Source organism: Astatotilapia calliptera, chromosome 12, assembly GCF_900246225.1.
Source record: "Astatotilapia calliptera chromosome 12, fAstCal1.2, whole genome shotgun sequence".
Lineage (NCBI taxonomy): Eukaryota > Metazoa > Chordata > Actinopteri > Cichliformes > Cichlidae > Astatotilapia > Astatotilapia calliptera.
This window is the reverse complement of record NC_039313.1, coordinates 14782389-14808661: the sequence shown is the minus strand read 5'-3', so window position 1 is coordinate 14808661 and position 26273 is coordinate 14782389. Positions and strand designations below refer to the sequence as shown.

At 37.5% G+C, this 26273-nt stretch overlaps 1 protein-coding gene across 4 annotated transcripts in view; it reads left to right on the top strand.

Moving 5' to 3' along the window:
• The window catches only part of grid2 (glutamate receptor, ionotropic, delta 2), a 557059-nt gene that overhangs the window by 90505 nt on the left and 440281 nt on the right, over window positions 1-26273 (top strand). For all 4 annotated transcript variants that reach the window (XR_003274126.1, XM_026188535.1, XM_026188537.1 and 1 more), the window contains exon 2: window positions 11884-12039. Coding sequence is in view for 3 of the 4 variants with exons in the window: in XM_026188535.1 (XP_026044320.1) it covers window positions 11884-12039 (156 nt within the window). In the remaining variant the exon portion in view is untranslated. The remainder of the gene's footprint in view (window positions 1-11883; window positions 12040-26273) is intronic.

Below are 26273 nucleotides of genomic sequence, written 5' to 3'. Positions count from 1 at the left end.
GATTGAGGACCCAAATGGAGACACAAAAGATTCACTGACAAACAAAAGACAAACCTTTATTTCAGCTGATGGAAACTTGATAATATAAAGTTCACCAGGACAGTGAAGAAAATTCAAAACTGAACCACAGCAATGATTGAGGACCCTAAGATAAACATGAAAGCAAAATAGCACTATCTGTATGTGAAATGGCAGTCAGAGAGTTAGACACAGGAGGGTAATAAGATGCAGGTGGAGATAGTAAAATACAATGAAAATGGAGTAGAAGTAAAACTATACACAAGACACCAGAGACAAATGAAAATAGAACGAGAAGACAGTAACTAAACAGGGAAATGGAGACAGATGAATAGACTTGACAATTAACTTGAACTTGAACCCAAATCCAGACACAAAAAATGGACTGAAAAACAAAAGCAAAACCTATATTTCAGCTGATGGAAACTTCACAATATGAATTTCACCAGGACAATGAACAGAATTCAAAACTGACTGGTGAAACACAGCATGGATAATACACACTGAGATGAGGACTGAGGGAAGACAGCACAATTTATAGACAAAAGGATAAGCAGGGAAATAGACACAGGAGGATAACAAAGGTAGATTGACAACAACACAGAAGGGAAAGCGAAGCTAAACACGAGGCACTAGAAACAAATGGCTACCAAAATACAACAGAAAGTAAAAAACAAACAGGGAAATAAAAACACTTGCATAAACTTAACCTAGGAGACAAATGAGAATAAGACAGGAAACACTGAGGAAACAAATTAAATTCTATAACTAGGACTAAATTATAACAAGAGTAAAGGCTCCCAAAATACTCAAGAATAGAAACAACAGAAACCAAACTAAGAACACCTAACACACAAGCTGGAAATAAACCTCAAAAAACACAAAGACAAATCTGAGATCATGACAGTTCTGCTTTGGAGTTTGTTTTTTGTTTTCATTTATATTAGTGCTGCTTTTAGAACGAGTGCTTTCTTTCACTGAAAACATTCATGTTCCTATTCTTGCGTGCATTCGTGTAGCCCGACTAGTATTTAAGTGCTTAAGCAGAAGAGAAACGTTGTGGCAGCATAACCAAGGACAGGAAAAGAGAACTACTTATTATTGAAGTGCTTGTGTAATGATAAACAGAGCTCAAAAATCTGTAGAGGACAAAGAGAGGACATGAGGTTGTGAGGAAAAACAAGCGGGGAAGATGACAAAATGGACAAGACGGGGGATGTGAGAGGAAGAAGAGAAAGATAAGTGACGAGAGAAGGGCCAGAGGATGGCAGGTGATGACAGGGAAAAAAAATCATGTATGTTAGATGACATAGATGACAAGTATGTGATGGAGGGATAAAGATTAGGCTGGGTGAAAAGAAGGAGAAGCAGAGAGGCTATGTGAATTAGAGAGAAATGTGAAGGAGTGAAGTGAAGTAGAGGAAAATGCTGGAGAGAAAAAAGAGACAAAGGGGTGGAGAGTTTAGAAGTTTTGAAATTGTAACTATAGGGAATTGGGACAAGGATAGAGTTTGATAGCGTGAGGTTGAAGAAGACTACGGCAGGAATATAAATGTCAGAAGATGCTGAAGACATGCAGTTTGCTGGAGAAGGAGGGCAAGAGAGGGCGGATTGTATAAATCCATCCTTCCTTGAAATATAATATGACATTTATGATGTGTACAAATCTGGAGCCTCTTACCAGCGCTTCAGGCAAAATCCTCCCAAATGTTCGGCATTAATCAGGAGGGTGAGCTTTAAAGACTCAAGGTGCTCAAGTAGAGCGGCTTTGTGCGTTAAAAGCAGATATGAACGTTAAATTCAGATGTTTTTTGATACCTGTTTTTATTACCATTTCTTTCAAGTCCCTTACAGTCTCTCTTATACTTTCCTTTTAAACACATTTCCTTCATTTTTGTTTGTTCATTTTTGTTGTTGTTTGTAATTCATCAAATACTGAAAAAAGTCTTCCACAAAAAACAAGCCAGCTTTGTGTAAGTTTTATTAATTTGATTGTTAAAGGGTTAATGTTTTCATATGCTGATGGTCAAGGTTTGCTTGTTATATTCAAGTTGAGTTTGATTTTTAATATAGTGTGAATGAATTGCTGTTTGGTATGTTTGATATTACCACCATTCAAATGTGCCTGAAAGGCTTTTGCTTCATTATGACAATGCTGCAAAAGAAAGTAAAGAGAGAATCGTGCCTTTCTCAATAGAGGACATATCTTTCAGAGTTTTCTGTTGTATTTGAAAACATGGCTTCTTGATTCTAGGAAACATAATCACCTGCAATACTGCATACTGTTTGGCGAAGTAGGAACAGCAGAGATAAGTACACTAGGATTTTGTGTTGTTTTGCTTTGCCTTGTTTTAAAGGAAATACCGAAAGTTATTTTTGGCCAAGTTTGACAGCCCTTGTTGGAAAAATAGAATATGTGATTTGTTTTAAATGATGCAGGAAACATCTGAATTATTGATTCAGTAATAAGAAAGCCTCTGTCTGCCTGCTACACACAAACATATACACATTTTTAAGTACATCGAGTCTTTTCAAGCCAGGCCAGATTTACTTGGATTAGATGTCACACACTGCATCACATTGAAATAAGAAAGGGCGTGGGGGGGGGGCAAGAGTGATAACGACAGCAGAGAGAGGAGATAGTTAGGGAAATATGAGGAGGGAAGCAAGCAAGGAAACATGGGGTAGAGAGCAACAAAAATGGAGGAAGGTTGAGCTAAATAAGGAGTACAAAATGGAAAACAGCTTGGAAGGGAATGTAGGCATGACGAAGCATGATAGAAAGGCAGAGGACAAAGAACAAAGAGAAAGAGAATTAGGGAAATTGGCTAAAAGAATGTTGAAAACAGACAGACCTAAGGAAAAGTATGTGAGAGATGGTGAGGTGGAGAGGAAATGAGCAAGTTAGGATAGTTGACAAAGAAAGGGAAACTCTTCAACAGGTAAAGCTCCAAATCAGGAAGTAGGAAGGCAATAATCCAATATTTGGATCGATTATCAGTCTGGTTTTGGCTCAAAAAGCTGGATTGGCCATGAGTATTTTATGCTTACTATGCCAGTAACTATACACCAGTTGCTAGAGGGAGAGCTAACATACCATGGTAGGTAACAGCAGTTTGGACGTAACTCGTGCTGTGAGGCAAACAGTGTTTCTTTTATGTCTATAAAAGTTTTGACAAGCCCCTATGACAACACTTGTCCCTCTCACTCTCATTATGGAAGCTTTTATTGTGCTTACAGTAACATAGCATGTTGTTATTTGTTCAATATTATTTTGCCTATTCTGTATCCTACTCCATACATTTGTCTGTGAGGAGGTGCACTCACGTGGTTGCTGGAGATGTTTGCAAGTTGCTAGGTGAAATCAGTAGCAAAATGTGTGCTGCACCAAAACGTTTTTATGATTGTGGCAGTCATTGTAGTTGGCATAGAAGGCAAGACAAGTTTATTTATATAGCACAATTCAACAACAAGGTGATTCAAAGTGCTTTACAGAGACATTAAAAAACAAAAACAAATAAAAAGCATGATTTAAAATTGATTAAAAAAAACAGTAGATAAAATCAGTAGTTAAAATGTAAGTTTTGAAATTTAAGCTTAAAAGTGTGGATTTGGTGTTGTATTCAAATGCAGCTGAGAACAGGTGAGTCTTCAACCTGGATTTAAATAAACTGAGTGTTTCAGCTGATCTGAGGCTTTCTGTGAGTTTGTTCCAGATATATGGAGCATAAAAGCTGAATGCAGCTTCTCCGTGTCTGACAGTGTCTAGAAAACACTGACTGGTGCCTCACCACTGTAGCCAACATGTTTGGGAAAGCCATAACTTTTAGTTTGAATGTTCTCCGTTTTACAGCTTGTCTTACTTTTCAAATCTTTCATACGAACTGCAGGCAGTCTGCTAGCAACTAAAGCAATCTATTTGAGTTTGTACGTGCAGCACTGTACACGTATAGATCTGTGTGATTGGAACTTTAGAAACTTTATCAATTTCATTCTGCCTAACATCACCCTCTAGTAACCACTCGCCAACTGGTTGAGGAATACACATTTTCCCTTGTGACCAGTGGTTGCCAGATGGCCTCTGTGATTGGGGCTAGAGTAATTTCACACTCAGGTCACAATTAATACAAGAAATGGATCAGTGCAAGTTTTGTCTACATGCTGATATGATAGATAAGAAGGAGAAGATAGACACTTTATCAAACAGAGCTATAATTTCACAGTAGCTGTCAAGGGTATACACAGGTACACTGAAGATACACCTTAGGTCATTCAAGTGGTACATTGCTATCACTCTAATTATCATTTACTTATAACTTGGCTTGGGCTTCAGTATATTTTCATAACTGGCTCACAGCCACCTACTCTACTGTTTCCAGATCCCTGACAATGCTGGCCAGACAGGAGCTGAGTCAGCTGTTGTTTGGAAATCAGCTGGACCTTGCCAAAAAACAGTCCAGAGCTGACTTAAAGAGAAACACAAAACAAATGTTGCCGTCAGTTTTCTGTCCCCGGTTGCACACAAAGGGATACGAATTTAAATGTATCTCAGATGAGCTAGTTATTTCACCTAATGCTTAATGAATGAAGACACACAACAAATGTTCCACCTACTAAAAGTATATTCATATGTGTGGGAGGAAGCAAAGCCTTGGGTATCAACAGTAGGTCTCTACAAAGGAAGCAGTAAGGCAAAGGTCTGTCTAGATTAGAAGGGAAAAAGGTAAGACATTGACAGAGACGTGGCAAAGAAAGGGGCGACCTTGGCACAGCTTTGTGTGACAGTTTGACAAAGAACTGGTGTGCTGCTGAACTACAAATTCTGCTGGCTGCTCGCCTCCTTAACGATGGAGCAAATTAATTTACGTGCCTATAATGAAAGAAGTGAAGGAGGAGGGAAGCAGGGAGGAGAGATGGAAAAAGTAGGAGAACGAAAGATTTTTCTTGCACAAATCAGGTTACCTGGGAGATTTGTCCATGAATGCACAAGGGGATAGACGGCAGTCAGAGGCATCCCTCTGACATATAGTCAAGCACGCACACAGTTTGCTTCCATATTTCATTTAATTGTGCACACATGCTAGATATGGTCAGAGTAACCTACTGCAGATGCACAACCCTGATAACGAAGTAACCATGTTTCTGGGAATACTTGAACACAATAGACCCTGTATCTAGCAAAACTACATGAGAATTGTGTATGTGAGTATATTCTGGTGTGAGGTCATATGATAAATATTAGAGCTGTTTTTATATCTGTTCCTGTCATACTCCACTGGCCTGCTCTGGTCACCAGTGACCATTAATTCTTTGTCCTCCTCCCTTTCCTTTCTTACACACACACACACACACACACACACACACACACACACACACACACACACACACACACACACACACACACACCTACACACACTTACACATTAATTCTATACTCCCTTTCAGCTCTCACATCATTGCTGTAAATAACAGTGTGTTTGTGTGTTTCGCACACGTGTGTTTGTATGCGAGTGTAATTTAGGGCATTTGACACTGTAGGACCATAACCTCTGCCGTTCATCGCCATCATCACTCAGCACTGCCGCTACCTTGCTTTCATCATCACATTGAGCCGGAAACATTTAAGTCTAGCCTTGTCACAAATCAGTAATACATCATGTGATTTATGCTGTGACGTGTGTTTGTGTGTGTGTGTGTGTGTGTGTGTGTATTCCTACACATTATCCTTGTCAGGGTTCCTGTCACATTACTGTCATCAGCTGCAGTTTCAACAACAGGTGTGTGTTTGTTCGAGAGACAAAGGAATGATATTTCAGATATTTCTTCAGTGCCCCGTTTCGAGTCGTCCTTAAGAAAAGAAGAGAATCAGATAGAGGCATATGGTGATAGGGAGAGAAAAGAACAAGGGGGAGCTTTACAGTAGTAAAAAGCTTGAATGGATGAGCGTAAAAGGCCAGAAGGCAGGTGTAAAAACTAAGTGAGGTGGGAATGGATTTTCCAAAGCAGCATACAGGGAGTGCAGAATTATTAGGGAAGTTGTATTTTTGAGGAATAATTTTATTATTGAACAACAACCATGTTCTCAATGAACCCAAAAAACTCATTAATATCAAAGCTGAATGTTTTTGGAAGTAGTTTTTAGTCTGTTTTTAGTTTTAGCTATTTTAGGGGGATATCTGTGTGTGCAGGTGACTATTACTGTGCATAATTATTAGGCAACTTAACAAAAAACAAATATATACCCATTTCAATTATTTATTTTTACCAGTGAAACCAATATAACATCTCCACATTCACAAATATACATTTCTGACATTCAAAAACAAAACAAAAACAAATCAGCGACCAATATAGCCACCTTTCTTTGCAAGGACACTCAAAAGCCTGCCATCCATGGATTCTGTCAGTGTTTTGATCTGTTCACCATCAACATTGCGTGCAGCAGCAACCACAGCCTCCCAGACACTGTTCAGAGAGGTGTACTGTTTTCCCTCCTTGTAAATCTCACATTTGATGATGGACCACAGGTTCTCAATGGGGTTCAGATCAGGTGAACAAGGAGGCCATGTCATTAGTTTTTCTTCTTTTATACCCTTTCTTGCCAGCCACGCTGTGGAGTACTTGGACGCGTGTGATGGAGCATTGTCCTGCATGAAAATCATGTTTTTCTTGAAGGATGCAGACTTCTTCCTGTACCACTGCTTGAAGAAGGTGTCTTCCAGAAACTGGCAGTAGGACTGGGAGTTGAGCTTGACTCCATCCTCAACCCGAAAAGGCCCCACAAGCTCATCTTTGATGATACCAGCCCAAACCAGTACTCCACCTCCACCTTGCTGGCGTCTGAGTCGGACTGGAGCTCTCTGCCCTTTACCAATCCAGCCACGGGCCCATCCATCTGGCCCATCAAGACTCACTCTCATTTCATCAGTCCATAAAACCTTAGAAAAATCAGTCTTGAGATATTTCTTGGCCCAGTCTTGACGTTTCAGCTTGTGTGTCTTGTTCAGTGGTGGTCGTCTTTCAGCCTTTCTTACCTTGGCCATGTCTCTGAGTATTGCACACCTTGTGTGCTTTTGGGCACTCCAGTGATGTTGCAGCTCTGAAATATGGCCAAACTGGTGGTAAGTGGCATCTTGGCAGCTGCACGCTTGACTTTTCTCAGTTCATGGGCAGTTATTTTGCGCCTTGGTTTTTCCACACGCTTCTTGCGACCCTGTTGACTATTTTGAATGAAACGCTTGATTGTTCGATGATCACGCTTCAGAAGCTTTGCAATTTTGAGACTGCTGCATCCCTCTGCAAGATATCTCACTATTTTTTGACTTTTCTGAGCCTGTCAAGTCCTTCTTTTGACCCATTTTGCCAAAGGAAAGGACGTTGCCTAATAATTATGCACACCTGATATAGGGTGTTGATGTCATTAGACCACACCCCTTCTCATTACAGAGATGCACATCACCTAATATGCTTAATTGGTAGTAGGCTTTCGAGCCTATACAGCTTGGAGTAAGACAACATGCATGAAGAGGATGATGTGGACAAAATACTCATTTGCCTAATAATTCCGCACTCCCTGTAGTGAGTCTCTCCACCAATTATTATTATGTCACAGTCACACTACTGCCTGGAATACTGTGAATTTTGGTCCATAGGTATTGTTCCTCAGTTGACGATTATTGACTCTGGTAGCCGAGACTTTTCCTGTTGCACAATGGCAACGCTTATCTCTCCTTTAAAAAAAGAAAATTCAATTCAACTCTTTGTGTACATATTGCAAATGTTTATGTTTCTCGCACACAGCATCTCACTAAACCACAGTGAGTTATACATATCCGATTTTACACAGAATGAACAGTAATCCCTTTGTTTTTCAAAAAGCAAACCCATTTTTCTTTGATAAGCAGCATTTTATGTTGTATAGTGCTAATTAAGCACATTAAATGTTTATAAAGGTTATCATTCCTACATAGTAAATTGCAGTGGTTCCATTGCACTCTACAGCACAGCATCACACGGCTGCAACTGCTAGCGTGGGTGTAGACTCTTAGCCTTGTTAAAAATCTAAAAAAAAAAAAAAATTAACCTCTAGATAAACTTCTGTTGTGCAAACCAGATAATTATGCAGATAAATATGCATGTGTGATTACACAATCATGGCAATAAAGCTGACATTAAAGCCCACATACTGACTAATGATCATCCTTTTTTTTTCTCTCTTATTTTCTTTTTTAAATGTACTTGTATATTGTTCACATGTTGAAATAAATTACCAATCAATCAAATCCTTTGATCTTTCACAAACACACACACACACACACACATATATCTATATCTATATATATGTATATATATATATACAGTATATATGATGATGATTGAGTGTGTGAATCAAGATTTTGTTACTTTCAAATCAGAAGGAGAAATTGACCAAATATGAACATGTAGATGCTGCTTTGTTTGTTAACTGCATATATTTACAGTGAATAAAAAGAGAGGATATGTAAAAGCGAACATTACTGAGATTCCAGCAGATATTGGCTGGGGCAAAAGAAAAGACTATTCTAACTTATTTGTGGCTTTGTGTGACAACACATTCCCCTCTTTTTTTTTTTTTTTACCTCTAGCATCACTCATCCATCCCAGTCGGTTGTTTAGCAGGAAGTAGATAAACAAGTTATTTATTACCTCTTTATCAATGTAAACAAACTAGGAAATGAATACTAAACACTTAAATTTGATCGATACTTCCTGACCAAAACACTTTAAGTTTTTGAATCCTACATCACTAGAAATTGACCACTGTTGCTGATAATGCTGTTGACGTCGAAGGCATGGTTGGGGAAAAATGTTGATGATTTAGTACTTCTGCTCACACGCTGTATATGTGTGTGTATGTGTGTGTGTGTGTGTGTGTGTGTGTGACTGCCCTTGAGGCATCCGTGTAAAGCAAGATTCAGTACTTTTATATCCTGGCTTGCTGATTTATGCTGTGACGTCTGCCTTTGCACTCACAATCACATTACTGGAAGGGAGGAAGAGCCAGGGCCCTGTGTGTTGTTTGTGTGTGTGCATGTCTGTGTGTGTGTGCGTGTCTGTGTTTGCTAATCAGCATGCAGTAACGCTGTTGTTCCAAAATAGCTGACAGTGAACAGCAGACATTTACCAATCGTCTGTTCTCATCTCTTGTCTTGTGCTTTCTTCTTGTGAAAAGTTAATTATTTTTTTAATATGTACACATTAAAGATGGTAATATTTGGGAGATTCCAAAATAGTTTGATTAGTGTTTGAGTTCAGAAGCCTCAAAAGGTTCATGCTACTCTTCAATCATTAGGAACAACAGGAGCCAAGTTTAGCTTTAGTGAAATAAAGATGAGAAAGAGTCAGCGAATTGTAGTGTGTTTATTTTCCAGACTTAATTCCGATTCTTTGTTCACATTTACCTTGGACTTTCATGCCCCCCTGCAGTGACTCCATGCCCCAGAAAGGGGCCCCACCCACAGCTTGAGAACCACAGCCTCAAGGCATAAAAGCATGTTTAAAACACATTTGGATTAAGATTCAAATCTGCTTCACAGACCAAGGACTTTTTTTTTTCATTATCACCTACATTTTTTTCTCATCTCCCTTTCTGCATGCACACTGGGTCTCGATTAAAGAGTGTTATTTTCAGTCACATGCACGTAGCTAATATATCACCGTGCAGGTGTAGCAGCTTTGATAGAGAAATGATATAGGTGATAACAGAAGAAAGAAAAGTGACATGAAAAAATACTACAATACGGTGTCTTCTTCTCCATTTCAATATCTTTTGTTACCATTGTGGTCACTAGATCCCAAAATGCATTGCTGGTGTGATAAAGGAAATACACACTTTACAAGGAAACAAACCATATGCAAAGAGAGTGGTGTACGATGCAGTAAAGCTTTTAACATATGCCTGGGAGCAGGTTACTATGGAAACATCCTTGTAGAAACCTAGATTAAAGGAGCCATTTACTGTTCCCTCTGCATGTTTGTAAAAAAAAAAAAGACAAAAAAAATATTACAAAACTTTATCCACAAAGGAAAACACACAGAAAGTCATAAATCAGCTTACTAATGTCAAACATTTCGATGTGCTTTTGTCCTCTAGGCATATAACCTTTACAGTGTCATGGTTCCAGTTTAAAATCTGTACCAATCCTCTCCCAGCAGTGTCATCTTCAAACTGATTGGGACCTTATTCAAAATTTATCACTAATGGAATAGTTAATGTCTTTGTTCTTCATTCTTTATCGCTTTGTCCAGGCCTGCTTGTCTCACCTCATCTATACTGCATGATTATAAAAACAACCAAGACTCAATCAGTTGCCTGGTATTTACAGTTGCCTAATGCTGAGGAATCAAGTGATTGAACGATACATATTTAATGAGGCCTTTGACGCAGAGGCAGTTAACATATCATTCCTAACCGCATGTGGTTTTGAATGAGGTGTGCGTATAAAGGCTGTGCTGGAATGGATTGCCCTTCAGAAGTTGAGTTTAATCAAAACGTTGTTTAAACTGTTGCAGATGTGATAATATTTAGGGTTTTACAAATTTTGCTAGCCACATATCTTTTTCTAATTAAATGTATTGACAATTAAATTATTGACAGTTTAACAGATTCCAGTAACCTAAAAAAGAGCATAAGGAAGAGATTTTTTTTTAAACAATTAAAGAGGCAAGTGGATTTCTAAAGCACAAGAACCAACTAATCTTATTGTAAAAATGTAATACTGTATATGATTTCCTGGATGATGTATCCAAAGTACTGCAAAATAAAGACGGTGAAGTTTGGGCTCTCTGGGATTTAGTCCACAACCTTTGTGGTATTAACATCAGGCTATGCACAGCCAATTACAGATATAGTTTTCTAAATGTGGTACAAAACAGCCCTCAGCCAAAGCAGCCTTCTTGGTTATTGATGGATTTTGCTACCTGTGTCACACACATGCACAGGCACACACATCCACACTATACAGTATGAGGCTTATTTTCTGGTCAATGAAATGCGGTTAGCAGTGCTTCACTGCGCTGGCTTACACAATTAGTGGCCCAGTGGATTCAGGGGATAAACTGGGTTGAATTGAGAGGCTAAAGAGAAGTAAAATAAGAAAAAAAAAACATATGGTTAATTGTGTGTAACAGACCAAAGCATAGACCGAATCTCTGCTAGCCAGTCAACACCCCACATTGCCTCATTTGTCTGTCTCAGCAGCACTGCAGGTTGACATTTATTTTTATGACTAATTTAGTATTCACTAGTGGGAACTTTATCTGCCACTACAGATACTAACACACACCAGTTCTTCTTCCATTTCCCCTTGTGGGGCAACTGTTTTGTCTGAGTCAGTGCCCTACACTAGGTAGTTTTTGACACAGGAATGAACATTCATGTAAGCCCATTAGTCCCTTCTTTTTCATGCAGGATGCCAGAACAGGGGCTAAATACTTAAAGTCTATATTTCTAGACTTATTTGAAGCTGGTTTCATGAATGTGGGTAATATAATTGGTTACATTTTGCTGCCTTTGGTTTCCAATACCAGCATTACAAGGCAGTTAGCCATTTAAAGAATGTAAATGAAGGAGATTCCCTGTAAACACATTACTAGCTATTTAGTGAGTAGTAGTGAGGTGGTTATATATTGGGGAACTCAAGCACAGGTGGAAAAGGCATCAGCGGCTTTTCTATAGGTAGGGTGAACACTAAATCCACTTGGATGGAATTATATTTTGAGGCATTTCTTTGAAGAATTCCCTTTGTAGATTACATACTTCAGAGTTCTGTAAAAATAACCCAAAAGATAATGCCTTTTTTGTTTCTTTCCTTCTTCTTCTAATAGGTGCCATCTTTGATGAGTCAGCACGGAAAGATGATGAGGTGTTTCGCCTTGCTGTGGCGGATCTCAATTTAAACAACGAGATTTTGGAGACAGAGAAGATCACCATCTCTGTGGAGTTCGTTGATGGGAACAACCCTTTCCAGGCTGTGCAAGAAGGTAGGGAGATAATACTGTGTTGTAACATTTATGCATTGCACCAACAGGACTAATAGAATGTATCTGTTTCAAATTGAAATATGTTTTTCTTAAATATGTTGATGCATGCTCAGTCATCCAGGTAAGGAAATCCCCAAAAAGTTGATTCTGTTCATCTGGACGTAGAGTTTTCTCCCACTGTAAACGCTACGTCCAGATGAACAGAATCAACATTTTGGGTTTTCTTAAATAGCTTTTCTTATATTGGCCTTATATAGGGATGGGTGTAATTCTGTGTTTGCTTCACATATTCTAAGTTACACGTTTGCTTTAAATAGATTTAAACAAAAAAAGGAATCATTTGTGTTTATTTTGATACCCCAGCTCCTTTTTTGATTTTCAAATAATCCTGAATTGTTTATGTAACACAGTTAAATACATGTATTAATTTCCATTTTATCCAATGCAGATTTAATTAAAAATGTGTAAAATTTGCAGTATTTCTACAGACAATCTTAGTCTTGTTATCATTTTAGAACTGAAACACATAAGCATGCGGTGCTTTCACAGTCATTTCAGCATTTTCCTGACCTATTCTATCTTAAGAACATGAACTGATTCATGTGGGAAAAAATAAAGATTTGAAAAGTTGGCCAACTTTTAAAAATATTTTATTTTTATTTTGCATTGCTGGCAGGCCTTTATGAGTTGACCTGCATCACAATCAGTTGAGGATATGAGGTTTTTTTCCCTCTCTCTTTTTTGTTTGGGTTTCCAGCCAGTTTATTTAATTAAAATCTAGTTTGTAGAAGAAATTGACTCTGGAATGTTCATATTTTTAATCAGTGGACATTCTGAATTATACAACTTTTTTTCATCCATGTGGGCATTTATATTTTAATATTATAGCTGCTGGTTCACAAGCCAAACCAACAGGCTTGATTTTAAATTGGAATTCAATATGAAAGAATCACGTATAACTAAGCTTAGTTTGACTTGTTGACTTATCACTGGTAGTAATAAGAAACAGGATTCAGTGAGGGCTACTGGACGTTTGTGCTTTTTATATGAACAGAAACATTTACAAAATTATTAAATCTGAGCATGTTTTCAGTGCATATACATTTTTCAAAAGTTGTTACTTTGTTTTCCTTCCAAAGAGTCAGATTTTCTTTTAATTTTTCAGAGTGGCCTTTCCAAGGACATCCTCAGAGGAATGCCTTCATTTTGTTTGTTAGTTTGTTTGTTAAGCCACCAAACACTGATCTATGAATCATTCAAGCATAAACATCTCTCCCAAGGGATGAACCAGTTTTTGTATCTACACTTAACAGACAACTTAGCAAAGAACCAGTCTTAAATTGTAACTTTGGACACTATGTACTAGCAGCCTGTCACAGAAACCCATCATTTGTGTAGTTGTTTTTGCTTTTTTTCTCCTTTCTTTTGTGCAATCTGTGAAGAATGCAAAAAAGAGATAGCAAGATAGTTTGACAGGCATAAAATGGTATTTTTGCACTAACAAGGTGATTTCGAAAGAGCTATTACTGTAGCCCAAAACTTGCCACATTTCGGTGTGCTGGATACCCTTAAAAAATTAAGGAAACTGGACAAATGGAGAGAAGCTGGAGACCTGCAAAATTATTTACCAGGCGAAAGATGGGATTTGATAGACATATCTTTAAGAAATTATAATAACTTTAAAGAAATAACAAAACCTGACATACTGTAGGACCTGTATCCTGAAGCCTCATCAGAAATAGTCTCAATCAAGGGGAAACTGTCAAGAAGCCCTTTTTAAGGAAGGGAAGCGGGGAGAAAAGGCTGAGGTATTCCAAATTAACCTCAGCAACTTAACATTATTCAAGCAGTGTGGGATTCTTTTGTTGGTTTACCTGCTGATCACATGCTTAAACGCCTAGCAGCAACCCTTGTTCTCACCAATGGGCTCTGTAGCACAACATAAATTAAAATAACCCAGAACATCATTAAAAATAAGCAGAGAGAGAAAGAATGTGTGGGTGTATTAATTGACAGTGCCACAGGCCATACATGAACAAACATACACAGTGAGCACACCATAACATCATGCAAGATGTGAACAAATAAACATATACATTAACTTTAAGCTGGGGCTGCTGGAGATACGAAACAAAAGAACCCAAGAATAGCTTTCTTTATAAACATTTACCTTAAACTTTCATTATTTTTATTTAAAAATTAATCTTAAAGTCATCATCATTCTTTTTTAAACAGATGGCATTGTTGTTTAATGAAGAGTGCTGTGAAAAATTACAGGATGTAATTTAATGATGTGGACATTCAGTTCAGCTAAGCAACTTTGAATGACATGTTCACTTTATTGGTGTAAGCATTTGAATTCAGAAATATTGCAAAATACAAAATATAGAAATGAGACAGAAGTATTGGCACTGCCTACATGACTAATGAGTCATCTGACAACAGGCTGTGTCACACACATTCTTTTCTACTACACTGTGTGAATTGCTAATCAGGACATTTGTCTAAATTGTCTAATAGTCATCCAAAAGCCTGTGCAATGTAAATAAATTCTCATCTATTGTCTTCCTCTCAGGATGTAAGGATTATGTGATTTTAGAAATGTCATGGTTGATTCACTTTTGCAAACGTCTACTGTGTAGTACAAAATTCTTTCTATAGAACATGGAATTAACAAAATCCAACAATCAGGCTATCACGAGCAGATACAACTGCTGCACATATGGGCCAGTATCCATGATTTGGGAACCATTATACTGAGTTCAAGTTTTTCACAGAGAAGCTCGTATTTTGGCTCAATGAAATGGAAGTGAAATGGAAAGACAAACTGATCGTCACACAAGCATCCATGTGCCTGTGATCGTTTTTGACTGGCGGGCTGCCTTAGAATAAACAGAGATTTGATCAAGGCACAATAATGAGCAGGCACGAAAAGAAACAAACATTTTGTTGTAAACCATGTTGCACCCGTGTTTATGCCCTTTTAGTTTATTTGCTTCGTCTGATACTTGTGCATGCATTGTATTCGTATTTATATTTGAAATATACCTTAGAGTACACACAGCTGACTGTGATTAATTTGTAGTTTTGTTAAATTTACATACATTGTAATTGGGATGAGGTTCAGCCCTTCTCCATGACCCTTTATTCTACCAGCAGAAGAAGGGCAGTCAAGAAATTGCAGTAATTACATATTTAAAAGTGAATTCAGAGTGATCAAATGCATAAAGCTTTTTAATATTGCACGACAAAATTACTACTGATGATTTGCATTAATTCGTATTCCTTCTTTCAGTATTGGATCCCTTTTTTATTGATTAAAGAAAACAAGTGAAGAGGAGGGTAGAATGGGGTCAAAGTTAGAAACGTGAATAAAACAGAATCACTGTTCTCACTGCTTTGCAGGTTTTTTTTTAATTGACTTTAGAGATTTAAAAAAAGAAAGGGGAAAAAGCCCTGAATGGATTTCTAAGTTCTGACAGTTTACATGTTAGGACTTTGAATCCCTTCCATGATTTAATTAACTGATAATCAAATACAAAGAGCCCTATTATCAACATCCATTCACACACTTAAGTAAGAGCACACACACATAAAACATTATATTAGCTTTGGTGAAACAGAAAAGGGAAAAACAGAGAATACATCTGTGGGCTTGTTTGCATTTCACTCAAAACAGGCAGCAGGATTAATGCCCATAGCAAACAATGGTGGCCAAACTGTAAGTGTATCTCCATTTTAGAGATTCCCTCAGGGGAGTTTGTGTGGATGCATTGTATGTGCATGAGTGCATGTGCACTCGTGTACCTCTAAGAGCCTTGTTAAAGCTGTTGCTTTGATATAAGGGTCTACAGTGATGTTTGGCACTCAGGCTGTAATTCTTTGAAGTTCCAACCTTAGTCACTCCATTAGCTGGGCTCTACGTGCGTGTTTCTGCAATTGTTTCTTCCTTATTTATTTCAGTGAAACTGAGCAGCTTGAATCTCAAGTGTCTTATTTAGAATATTAGAACCATGTGAAATAAAGACTGAAGAGAGATGTGACAGCGCTCCAGGAGACTGCATTTGAATGCTTGCTCTTTGACCGGGCACACTAAGCCACCAGCATGCTTCTGAATCCTCCAATACATGTCTTTATTTGTCCTTTAGTGTTGCTGATAGTGCACATTTTGCATTGAAGACTAAATTAAATTGATCTTTTAAAATTTGGAATCTAATGATTACTGATTAATAACTATTTTGCTTCTCTCTCTCTGTCGCTCTCTCTTTTTCCCTACTTTCATTTGTACTGGCTCCTACAGGCCTCAGAGCCCAGAGCCCAGCCCTCAGTGTGTTGGTCAGTCTGTCCAAACTTGTGGGCACTGCAAAAAATGAAAAAATCTTCGCAGTCTTTCTGTTTCTCTGGTACTGAGCATACTGCCTGTCATTTCTCTGCCAGTCAGCCTATTCTTCTTCTGTTTGCCTGGCTGTTAGTGTAGCTGTGGCTGCTGAACTTGTCTATCAGCCTATTTGTCTGGTTAAGTAGTGACATGGTCGACCTTGCCATTGCCTGTTTCTCACATACTATAATTTAAATGGATTGGTGGTAATTTAAGTAGATTAAAAGTAGTGAATTACACTGCTTCAAACAGAAGTACTATTTAACTATGAGTTTTCTCTGTTATAAACCTTATAAGCTACAATTAGCAGATTTTCAGAAATTACTTATATGCATTTCACTTATCTTTTTGCTAACTTACAGTCCACTAATGAAAAATATTGGAATTTGTTGCCATATAAATTCAACATTTAGTGGCACTAAATTGGCTTTTCGTGAGGGATTTCTAAAGATAATTGACAATAAATGTCAAAACCTACTGCAGTCAGAAGTATGAACAGCAGCATAAACAACATGTCGTCTTTAAGGGCTAGATTTACATACATGAGCGTGGCAATTTGTACCTCGCCTTTCAGTCACTTTATGGCGCCAGTCTAAGTGTAATTAGCACCAGATTTGCAAAGGTAGTAGCTCATTATGCAGTCAGCACTTGGGACTCTCTCTAAGACACATTATGTGTCTGAAGCAGAGGGTGGTGGATGCAGTTCAGTAGAGGGATTAGTTGGAGATCACCAAGCTAAAACAAAAAAAAAGTCATGATGTAATAATGCTGTAGGGCAGAAGGCTCAGCTGAATCTCAGATGTTTCACATCTTAGTGGAAGTGATAGGTTAAAGAAGCCAGGTTTATGATCAAAAGAAGCAATTTGCCAGATTTTAGTGATATGATATGATTATTATATGATATGTAAGATTTATAAACAAAACAAGTTGAGGTCCATGCTCTGCATCTCTTCTGTCTTTTGTATTATTAATTGATACAATTGTATTATGTATCAGTCATATATATACAATTTGGTTGATTTATTATCTTCATTTTTTATGCATAAAGACATATCACAAAATGCACCTCTTAGTCATTAGAGATTTCAGGTAGTTTAATTGAGTAATTTATTTTTCAAAGGTGTGACAAATTCTGTGACCCACAGTAAATCTAAGAAAGTAAATCAGTGTCATATTTAAAAACAGAATTTCCATGTTCTTGTACATAAATAGAGTCTACTATTAAAAAGGACTAAAGATATGTGTCTGTGAAGGTTCTCAGTCATCCAGGTCATCGTAGTCTAAGGAGCTTGGAAAGAAAACCGTCTGGACTTCTGTAAGTTGCTTGAAGACTTTTCAGAGTCTTTTCTAAGCACAACATCCCAGTATACTTCAGACCCAGCCACACACTCAGACAAAAACTGGTTCATCCCAAAGACAGAACTACTAAACACAAACTTAACAACATAGTTTGTGCTGTACAGTGTAGCGAGAAATGCTTAGACCTCTACATTGGAGAGATCAAACAGCCACTTCATAAACGCATGGCACACCATAGACGAGCCACCTCGACATGGACTCAATGGTCCATCTGCATCTAAAGGACAAAGGTCACTCTTTCGAGGATGCCGTTGTTCACATTTTGGACAGAGAAGACAGATGGTTTGAAAGAGGAGTGAAAGAAGCCATCTATGTCCACTGTGAACGACCATCTTTGAACAGACCCGGTTTACGACACCAACTATCTGCAATCTATAATCCAGTTTTGAGATCCCTTCCCATCCTGGGGCTTTTGACCTCAGGAAATCACATGGTAGGGTGTGGCTAGGTTTCACAGCGGGTTCTCCTGAAACCTTGGCTGATTATGACCTACACCCGTTTTCACACCTTGACTCGTGTGATTAGGTAGAGGATCATTAGGGGGTCTATTGTCCCTCTTGGGGGAACACTCCCATAGGGCTTAAATCTGTGACTCTCCACCATTTGACCTTAGAACTGAAGAAGCTTTTCGGATGAGAAGTGAAACGTCTTCAAGAAACCAGACGCTTTTCTTTCCAAGCTCCTTAGATGACTAAAAATATGGTTTACGTTAGTTTGTTTCCATAGAGAGTGAATTCATTTTTTTTTACTGCTACTAACTCCAAGATACATGTTGATAATACATGTCAAAGTCACAGCAAATATATGAGATAATATAAACCACAGTAGAGTATGCCTGCTAATTTTAATTGAGAGACCACCACATCTATGTCTAAATCTGCATCTGTGCCACAGTACATCTGAACTGCTGAAAGTAATCTCTAAGCCATAAAGGATAAGAACTTTTACAGCAAAGTGAGTTATAGAAAGATGGCACATGTCAGTATCTGCATCTCTAAAACTGTAGACCATTCTACAAAAGAGCTGCCAAAAAAGATTTGAGTCTCACAGAAAATTATGTCTTTGAATGATTTATTCAGATGATTTACTGCTCCCTTTGCCCGATGGCCGTGTGTGTGTGATTGTACAGAATTGTGTCAGAAGTGTGCAAAGTGGCTTGGATTTAATCACACACTTTCCCTCCCTTTTGCCATCCTGCGTGGCACTTAATTGTGGGTCTGCTCCTGTCACTTATATTCACATTTCACTCCCTACCCGATATCTCTAATTTCTATAGTCCATCCACAATAGACACTAGTTGTGGAACAGGTGGAGCTTTCTGTGGGGTGGGTTATTTGTATGTGTGTGTGTGTGTGTGTGTGTGTGTGTGTGTGTGTGTGTGTGTGTGTGTGTGTGTGTGTGTGTGTGTGTGTGCATGTCAGCCTACCCGTTCATGTCTCTATCGATTAAAGCAATGAGAATCACCTAATTGGATAACAGTCTATGGAAAAGTGGGGGGTGAGGAAATGGAAAGCAGAAGGAGACCACAGGATGGGGGGAACTCAATAGTTGTCTCAGCTGATTTTTCATCTCAGCTTAGTCTTGACACACATTGCACACAGCTGCATTTGCATGCACACTGCCACACACTGTGATTTAAGGGAAAGAAACAAATATCAAACCAACAAACAAAAAGAAACATAAAAATATTGTACCTTTTCTAGAAGGTGTGCAGAGTTATGACAGAGCTTGCCAGCATCACTGGCTAATATCTAAATAGTTTAGATAATTGAATCGCTAATATTTAACGTTAAATACTGTAATAGCTAATTATTTTATTTTATGTATAGAATGACTAATCTCATCACATGACTGCAAATGATCCCTCAATTATACACACAGCACAGTAGACTGAGTACAGCATGTTAGTTGCTCTAAATATATGAGAAAATCTCCTCACTTCCCAATATCTCGAATGTTTTCCTAGAAGTCAAAATTCCCAAGCAATTCCCATGTTTTGTTTCCTGACACTTTGAATTTATTCATAAAGCAAAAGTCCTGAACATTCATTCCATTGTTGTTGTTTTTTTGCCTTTCTTTGTTTGATATTTTTTAGTTGATTGCGCATTGATTTTCTTTCAGTTTCGGACTGTTGAACAAACAAAAAGCTATTTGGCAATGTCACAACAGAGCTTTTAATTAATTATCTGACAATTTACACAACAGCAGATCGTGTCATACTTTTTACAATCTTTTTACATTAGTTTTCTTTTTAAAAATTGCATTTATTGTACCGTCAATCGGTTCTCAGACAGATCAGCACCGTGGACAGTGCCAAACCTCACACATTACCTTTTAGGCTTGCCTTGGACTTGTGAAAAAAATGGGCTACAAGCAATGAAAGGTTGCAGACACTAATGCAGTTGCTTCAAAGTATATTTGCTTCAACACTTGCACATATAGAATTAGCTTTAAAATGACAGTTTCTACATATTTCTCCATCAGTCTACATTGAATAATAAAATATTTGGCGCTATGTATTATTTTGCAAAGTTATTTTGTTTTGTGTGCCCTAATTATGCTTTCACGTGTATCTAGAATATGAGTAAAGTAGACTGGATCCTTGGCAAAATGAACAAGCCTTGGACACCACACTACATGTCCATGAGAAAAAATAAATAAATAAATAAATAAATAAATAAATAAATGTAGCAAAAGTCTAGAGTAAATCGAGGAAACTGTGTAAAACTATTTTTTTAAGCTTTGATTCTTCATGAGAACACAGTGGCTTCCAAAACTAAGAAGAAGAAAGAATTGAATAGAATAAAATGGAAAAGAATTGAATAGAATAATCCTTTAATTGTCCCACAAGGGGAAATTTGGGTGTAACAGCAGCAAGAAAGACATATATACAAACAAACAGTACACAAGACACAGAACAGAAACAGACACAATTTTTGCATATTTACACAAAGGACAATGGTTACCAAAAACAGAGTACTGTACCATTATTAAATTAAATACAGATAAATTTTATGTAATTTAATAACGGTACAGTACTCTGTTTTTGGGCAAAAATCTGTTTTTGGTCAGAAATGGGCAAAGCAGAGTAAGAATGAAGGGTTTTGATAGAGGTGACCAAGTATGCAGAGATAGAACCTGTGCGAAGAACAGCCATGTTAGAACACTGTCTTGTTGTAGTGGTGCTTGACACAAAAAGACTTTTCATTATAAAGCATTTAACAACTGACGTAGTCATTTAACAAGCCTTTCTTAAGAACTCAGACACCGTGTGGGAAGGATTCTTTGCTCTGATAAGTAAAATATAACGATGTTTGGCAGAACTCCAGGCATTATGTCTGACATGCACCAGAGACTGCTCATTACCTCACTGATATCATCACTAAAGTCAAACATGATGGTGGTGATAGCATCATTCAGTAAAATTCCTTCCCAGTGGCAAGGATAAGAAGAATGGTCAAAATTTAATTTGCTTGCATGCAAATATTCTTGAAGAAAGCCAGCTCCAGAACACAGACAGTCTAAGATTGGGGCGTCAGTTAACCTTTAAAGTGAAGTTAAGTGATTTTTATAACACATTTAAAACAACGGGAGAACCAAAATATGCTTTCCAAACAGATTCATTTATTTTCCGGGTTGCCAGAAAAAAAAAGAAATTACAAAACATAGAACTCTCATAAGTATAATGAAGCAGCTCAGCAGTGAACAAAAACCATGCAGCTCCAACAGTGAGGTCAGCGTGAGTCAGGATGAGTCTTTGACTGTCAGGGTAATGGACTAATGGGCAAAAAGTCAATTTCATTAATTTAAAAGGAATTAAAGTGAAACATCCCTAAATGACCTTGCATCTTTTTTTTGTTACATCTTAACTTTCACATGATGTGAATCTGTTTTCATTAAAAACACCACCAAGAGTTCTACGTTATATAAATGAATTCTTGCATGAATCTTATTTGCTTCTTGTTGGATTTTTGGTTACATTGCAAAGGTTAAAAATCTGATTAAACTTGGAATATGGTGGTTTCTGGGTAGAGAATAGCAAGATACATGACATGAACATGCAATCACATTTACAAGCTTTTACATAGTTCACAATCCCAATGTTGTTTAGCCTAAAAGATCATGGCAGTCTTTTTCCCCCAAAATATTTTCATGTGTTAAAATGACACAAGCTATAGTGGTGGAAATGTTTCAGCAGCAGTGAAGATTAATTAAACGGGATGCTAATGCAAAATAGGATGTGTATAAAAATTAGAAAATACGTCATCTTCTTAAGATCTTAATTAAAGTTTTAATGGATTTGAGTGACTAAAATATATTAAGAAGTTTTTTCATCTTTTCTATATATATGTTCTGACACAGAAGTCGTTGTGATTCACAGGAACGATGTGGTATAGTGCCAATGTCAGCATGAAGCAAATGCCTTTAGGGTGTGAGAAACATTTGACTGCATGAGCGTGTTGAGAATAACTCAATCAGACTTTGCCATGTTGATGAAGCAAAAGCCTGTACCACTATTATGGGACTTACCATGTATGTTTCATCCCAAATATTTTCATATTGTACCTACAATGTTTAATAATCATACATCTTTCCTTTTTTGAAGGATCCATTTTGCCCAGAATGCAACAAAGGAAGACTTAAATTCTGTAATCAGGCTACAGGCTATTTTGAATTTGTTTTCTGAATATTGCAGTCTTCTCTATCTGTAAAATATTAATCTGGCATTTAAATGATTTAGACAACTCCACACCCCTCTGTTGAAGTCTCAATATGTATTCCAAACATAATCAAGTGCAGAAGCATGTATGCCGTAGCACTCGACATTTGGTATAGAATTCAGTGATCTGTAACGTGCAAGAGGAGGGAATGGTATTGGATTTAGAACTTAAGGCTTCTTTATTTAGACTTTTTCGAAGCATGTTTTCACACCTGCACTATTCAGTCCATTTAAACAACTCTGGTTCATATTTACATTTGGTGTGGTTCAAACATGGTAATCGCACTCGGGTGTGGACTAGGGCTGCTGCAAACAATTATTTTGATACTCGACTAATAATAATAATGGATTGCATTTATATAGCGCTTTTCGAGACCCTTAAAGCACTTTACAATTCCACTATTCATACACTGTTACATTCACACACTGGTGGAGGTAAGCTACAGTTGTAGCCACAGCTGCCCTGAGGCAGACTGACAAGCTAGGCTGCCATATCGCACCATCGGCCCCTCTGGCCAGCACGAGTAGGACACAACGACCAAGACAGACAGAGCTGGGGATCAAACCGGTAACCTTCCGTTTACAAGATGAGCTTCCCAACCCCCTGAAGCACAGTCGCCCCAATTATTTTTGTGATTAGTCAGCTAATCAGATCATGCATCCGTTGGACATAAAACGTACAGCTTATTGCACCAGCATGCTCTTACATAACTATCATTAGCTTACAGCTTGAAGTGTTTAAGGTATGTGCTAACTAAAAGTAAAGACAAGATGATAGTTTATTAAACTTTTAATGAAATTTGCAGGTTGTCTCGGTGGAGTTTAATAAACTCAGCCATCTGCTCCTTGCTCACTAAAATATAACAGGACACTGGAGTAAATTCTCTACCATCTCACATTTCTGTTTAATCAGTTTTCTGTTTGAAGTTTATTCAGCTGTGTGAAAACTATAACTTTAATCTGAGTCAAACCGATTTACTCAGGAACAAATAAAACACTGAAAAAGTTATCTAAGTGACTTAAATATCATGTTTAACCTGAAAAAAAAAGGGGTTTGAAAACGGAGTTCGCTGTTCTTGCCGGCTCTAGTGAACCTTGACCTCCCGGTCAGCTATCAAGCTGGTGGGTAACAGACGTCTTCGAAAACGTCGGAACACTTTTGCAAATATGTGACATCTTGATAAATCGAGCACATATTTGAAGTCTACACACCTACATTCTCATCTACAAATATCTTAAAAGTTTACTTTGTGACCCAGAAAGAGTAATATTAAAACTAAGTAGCTGCAGCCATTGTTGGATACTGGAATTGGCTGGGCTGCGCTATGAATTCTGGGATAGGTCGGGCCACAAAGGATACACCCGACCCATCCTTCAAATCTGGGGAAAAGGAGTTGCATTTTGACATTCGTCAGGTTGCTGTGATGTAATCAACCTACAAATGCGGCCTGCGAAGGATGCGGCTCCTGAATTTGGACACAGCTACAATACCGGAGACTGCTTCTTCTTCTTCTTTGGCGTTTAACGGCAGCGGGCATCCTTGTAGATGCTTTGCTGCCATCTTCTGTTTCCGTCTGTTATTACACTCTTAAATCCTACTACTTATTCCTGCGTCTTTCAGGATCTTACAAAGCTTCAAACGAGATGTCGACTATTAAATTAGTCATTGATGATTTTGATAGTCGAGTGGACCAAAACAACTACACCAAGACCCTTTGGAAAAGGTGGTCTCAATCGAGTTCCAGACTAACTCCAGAGCAGTTTGTTTGAGAGTCCAACCTGATTACCGGGGCTATACTGCAAGTTTGAGCTAAATGCCTTCCCCCAGCCTGGTATACTTTGCATTTTGGCATGTGGAACCGTACTATAAATGTGCAGAGTACTCAAAGTGCTTGATGTTGCCCAAATAAATATAAATTTGAGGACAAAATTCAATGACATTCCAGAACTTGTCACTTTTTTTCTTGTATATACTTTTTTTGCTCCCACCACAGACACATCTAGCCAATAAGTAGACTGAACGTTCTCACATGGTTTGTAGTGATGCATTTTGGTTCACTTTCAATTCACTTGAAGTTTTCTCTGTGAATAGAAACCAAACTATAGGAAAAAGCAACCATTTTACAAACTCTTCCACCAATTCAGACCAGAGTAAATAAGGTATAGGTGTGAAAATGCACTAAATCTCAGAAATACGGTTCAACCTTGTGGTTACAGTTGAACTGTTGAGTCATCGTGCTCATTAACAAACATAGTATTAAATGGAAAATGTTTTTCACGTTGAATGTTTCTAGTTAAAAAATTGCATGTGATACAAATCTTGAAGCTAATTTTTCAAACCCTGATTATTTTCCTAATTTCATGTAAACCTGATATGGAAAAAAATCAATTCAATACAAGGCGTAAACAGCTCGTGCTTTAAATTAGCACCCGATGGAGGTATTTCCCTTCTCACCCCTGGGAGGGGTTAGCGATCCTCGCTAATCACAATTCATTTTAATTATCTCTTATGTGTGGCTAAAATCTGAGCCATGGGCCTTTGCAGAGCATTTACATGGCACAGTAGTTTAATTTATTTGTCCTATGTCTCATGTTTTATGCAGGTTAAAATAATAATCCACAATAATAAAATAACTTATCATCTTAATTGACCAGATATTTATAGTTTCCTGCCTTCCTAAAATAGATTAAATTGATCTGCCATGAGAAGGCAATAAAAAATCCTGCCGTGATTCACTTTTATGACGAAGTATTTACATCCTTCCTCATATAAGTGATAAACAAGTCCTTGCTCAAAAAAAGCAATCTTTTTCAGCATTAGCATTATTTCATTTAAGGCTACATTTGATTAATACAACAACAATTCAATTTTCCTTCAATGACATCATCTAGGAGGTGCATTTAAGGCTGCTAATACAAAATAATATAAAATGTACTTGATTCATTTGAGGAGTTAATTATGTATTTTTTGTGTATTGTTTAAATTGCAAACTTTGTCCTTAAAATAAATTTTCAAGTGTCAAATAAAGGAAGTGTTAATGCTCATATTTAGGCGCCTTTTTTGTTGAGTTGTGTAGACTGTGAGATCGTGTTTATTCTCACTTTAAGTGACACTTTATTCAAACTAATGAGTGCGCTCATCTCCTATATGATATGGCAAAACAATCTGGTTGGAAAAGCAAACGCTGGCTCTCAGAAAAGACTTCAAACGCAAAATGAAATATCTCCTACTTTTAGTTATACCTTCTTATTTAGGCTTTATAAGAATGCAGTGTTCTGAATATTGCATAGTTTGAACAAAGACTGTTATTGAAAGCTGGTGAGTTGCTTTTGTGCATTACGGAGCCCTTCACTCAAACGCTAAAAAAAAAAAACAAGGAAAAAAAGTTGTTTTGTCTTCAAAGGTAGTTTAAAACTTCATCTATGGCAGAAATGCAAAAGTGTTCTAGGTTATATTTTCTGTTCTGACATCTTTTAGTAATGTTCTCATTTGTTGTTCTATATCACATAGACTGTCATATCTACACTTTGCTGCATTTGTGTACTGGCTTAGTATTGTGCTTGCATCAGTTTGACATGCAAGGCAGACTTACACTAAGATTATAGAAAAGAAACCGGAGGTGGCAAAATTACAGACTTTCTTTACATCAGTAGAAGTACAGAAGTACAGACATGTAAAAAAAATACTCCACTAAAAGTTGAAGTAGGGAAGCAACTTTTTTACTCAAGTAAAAGTGCCTGCTCTGAAATGTTTTCAAAGTAAGAAAGTACAAAGTA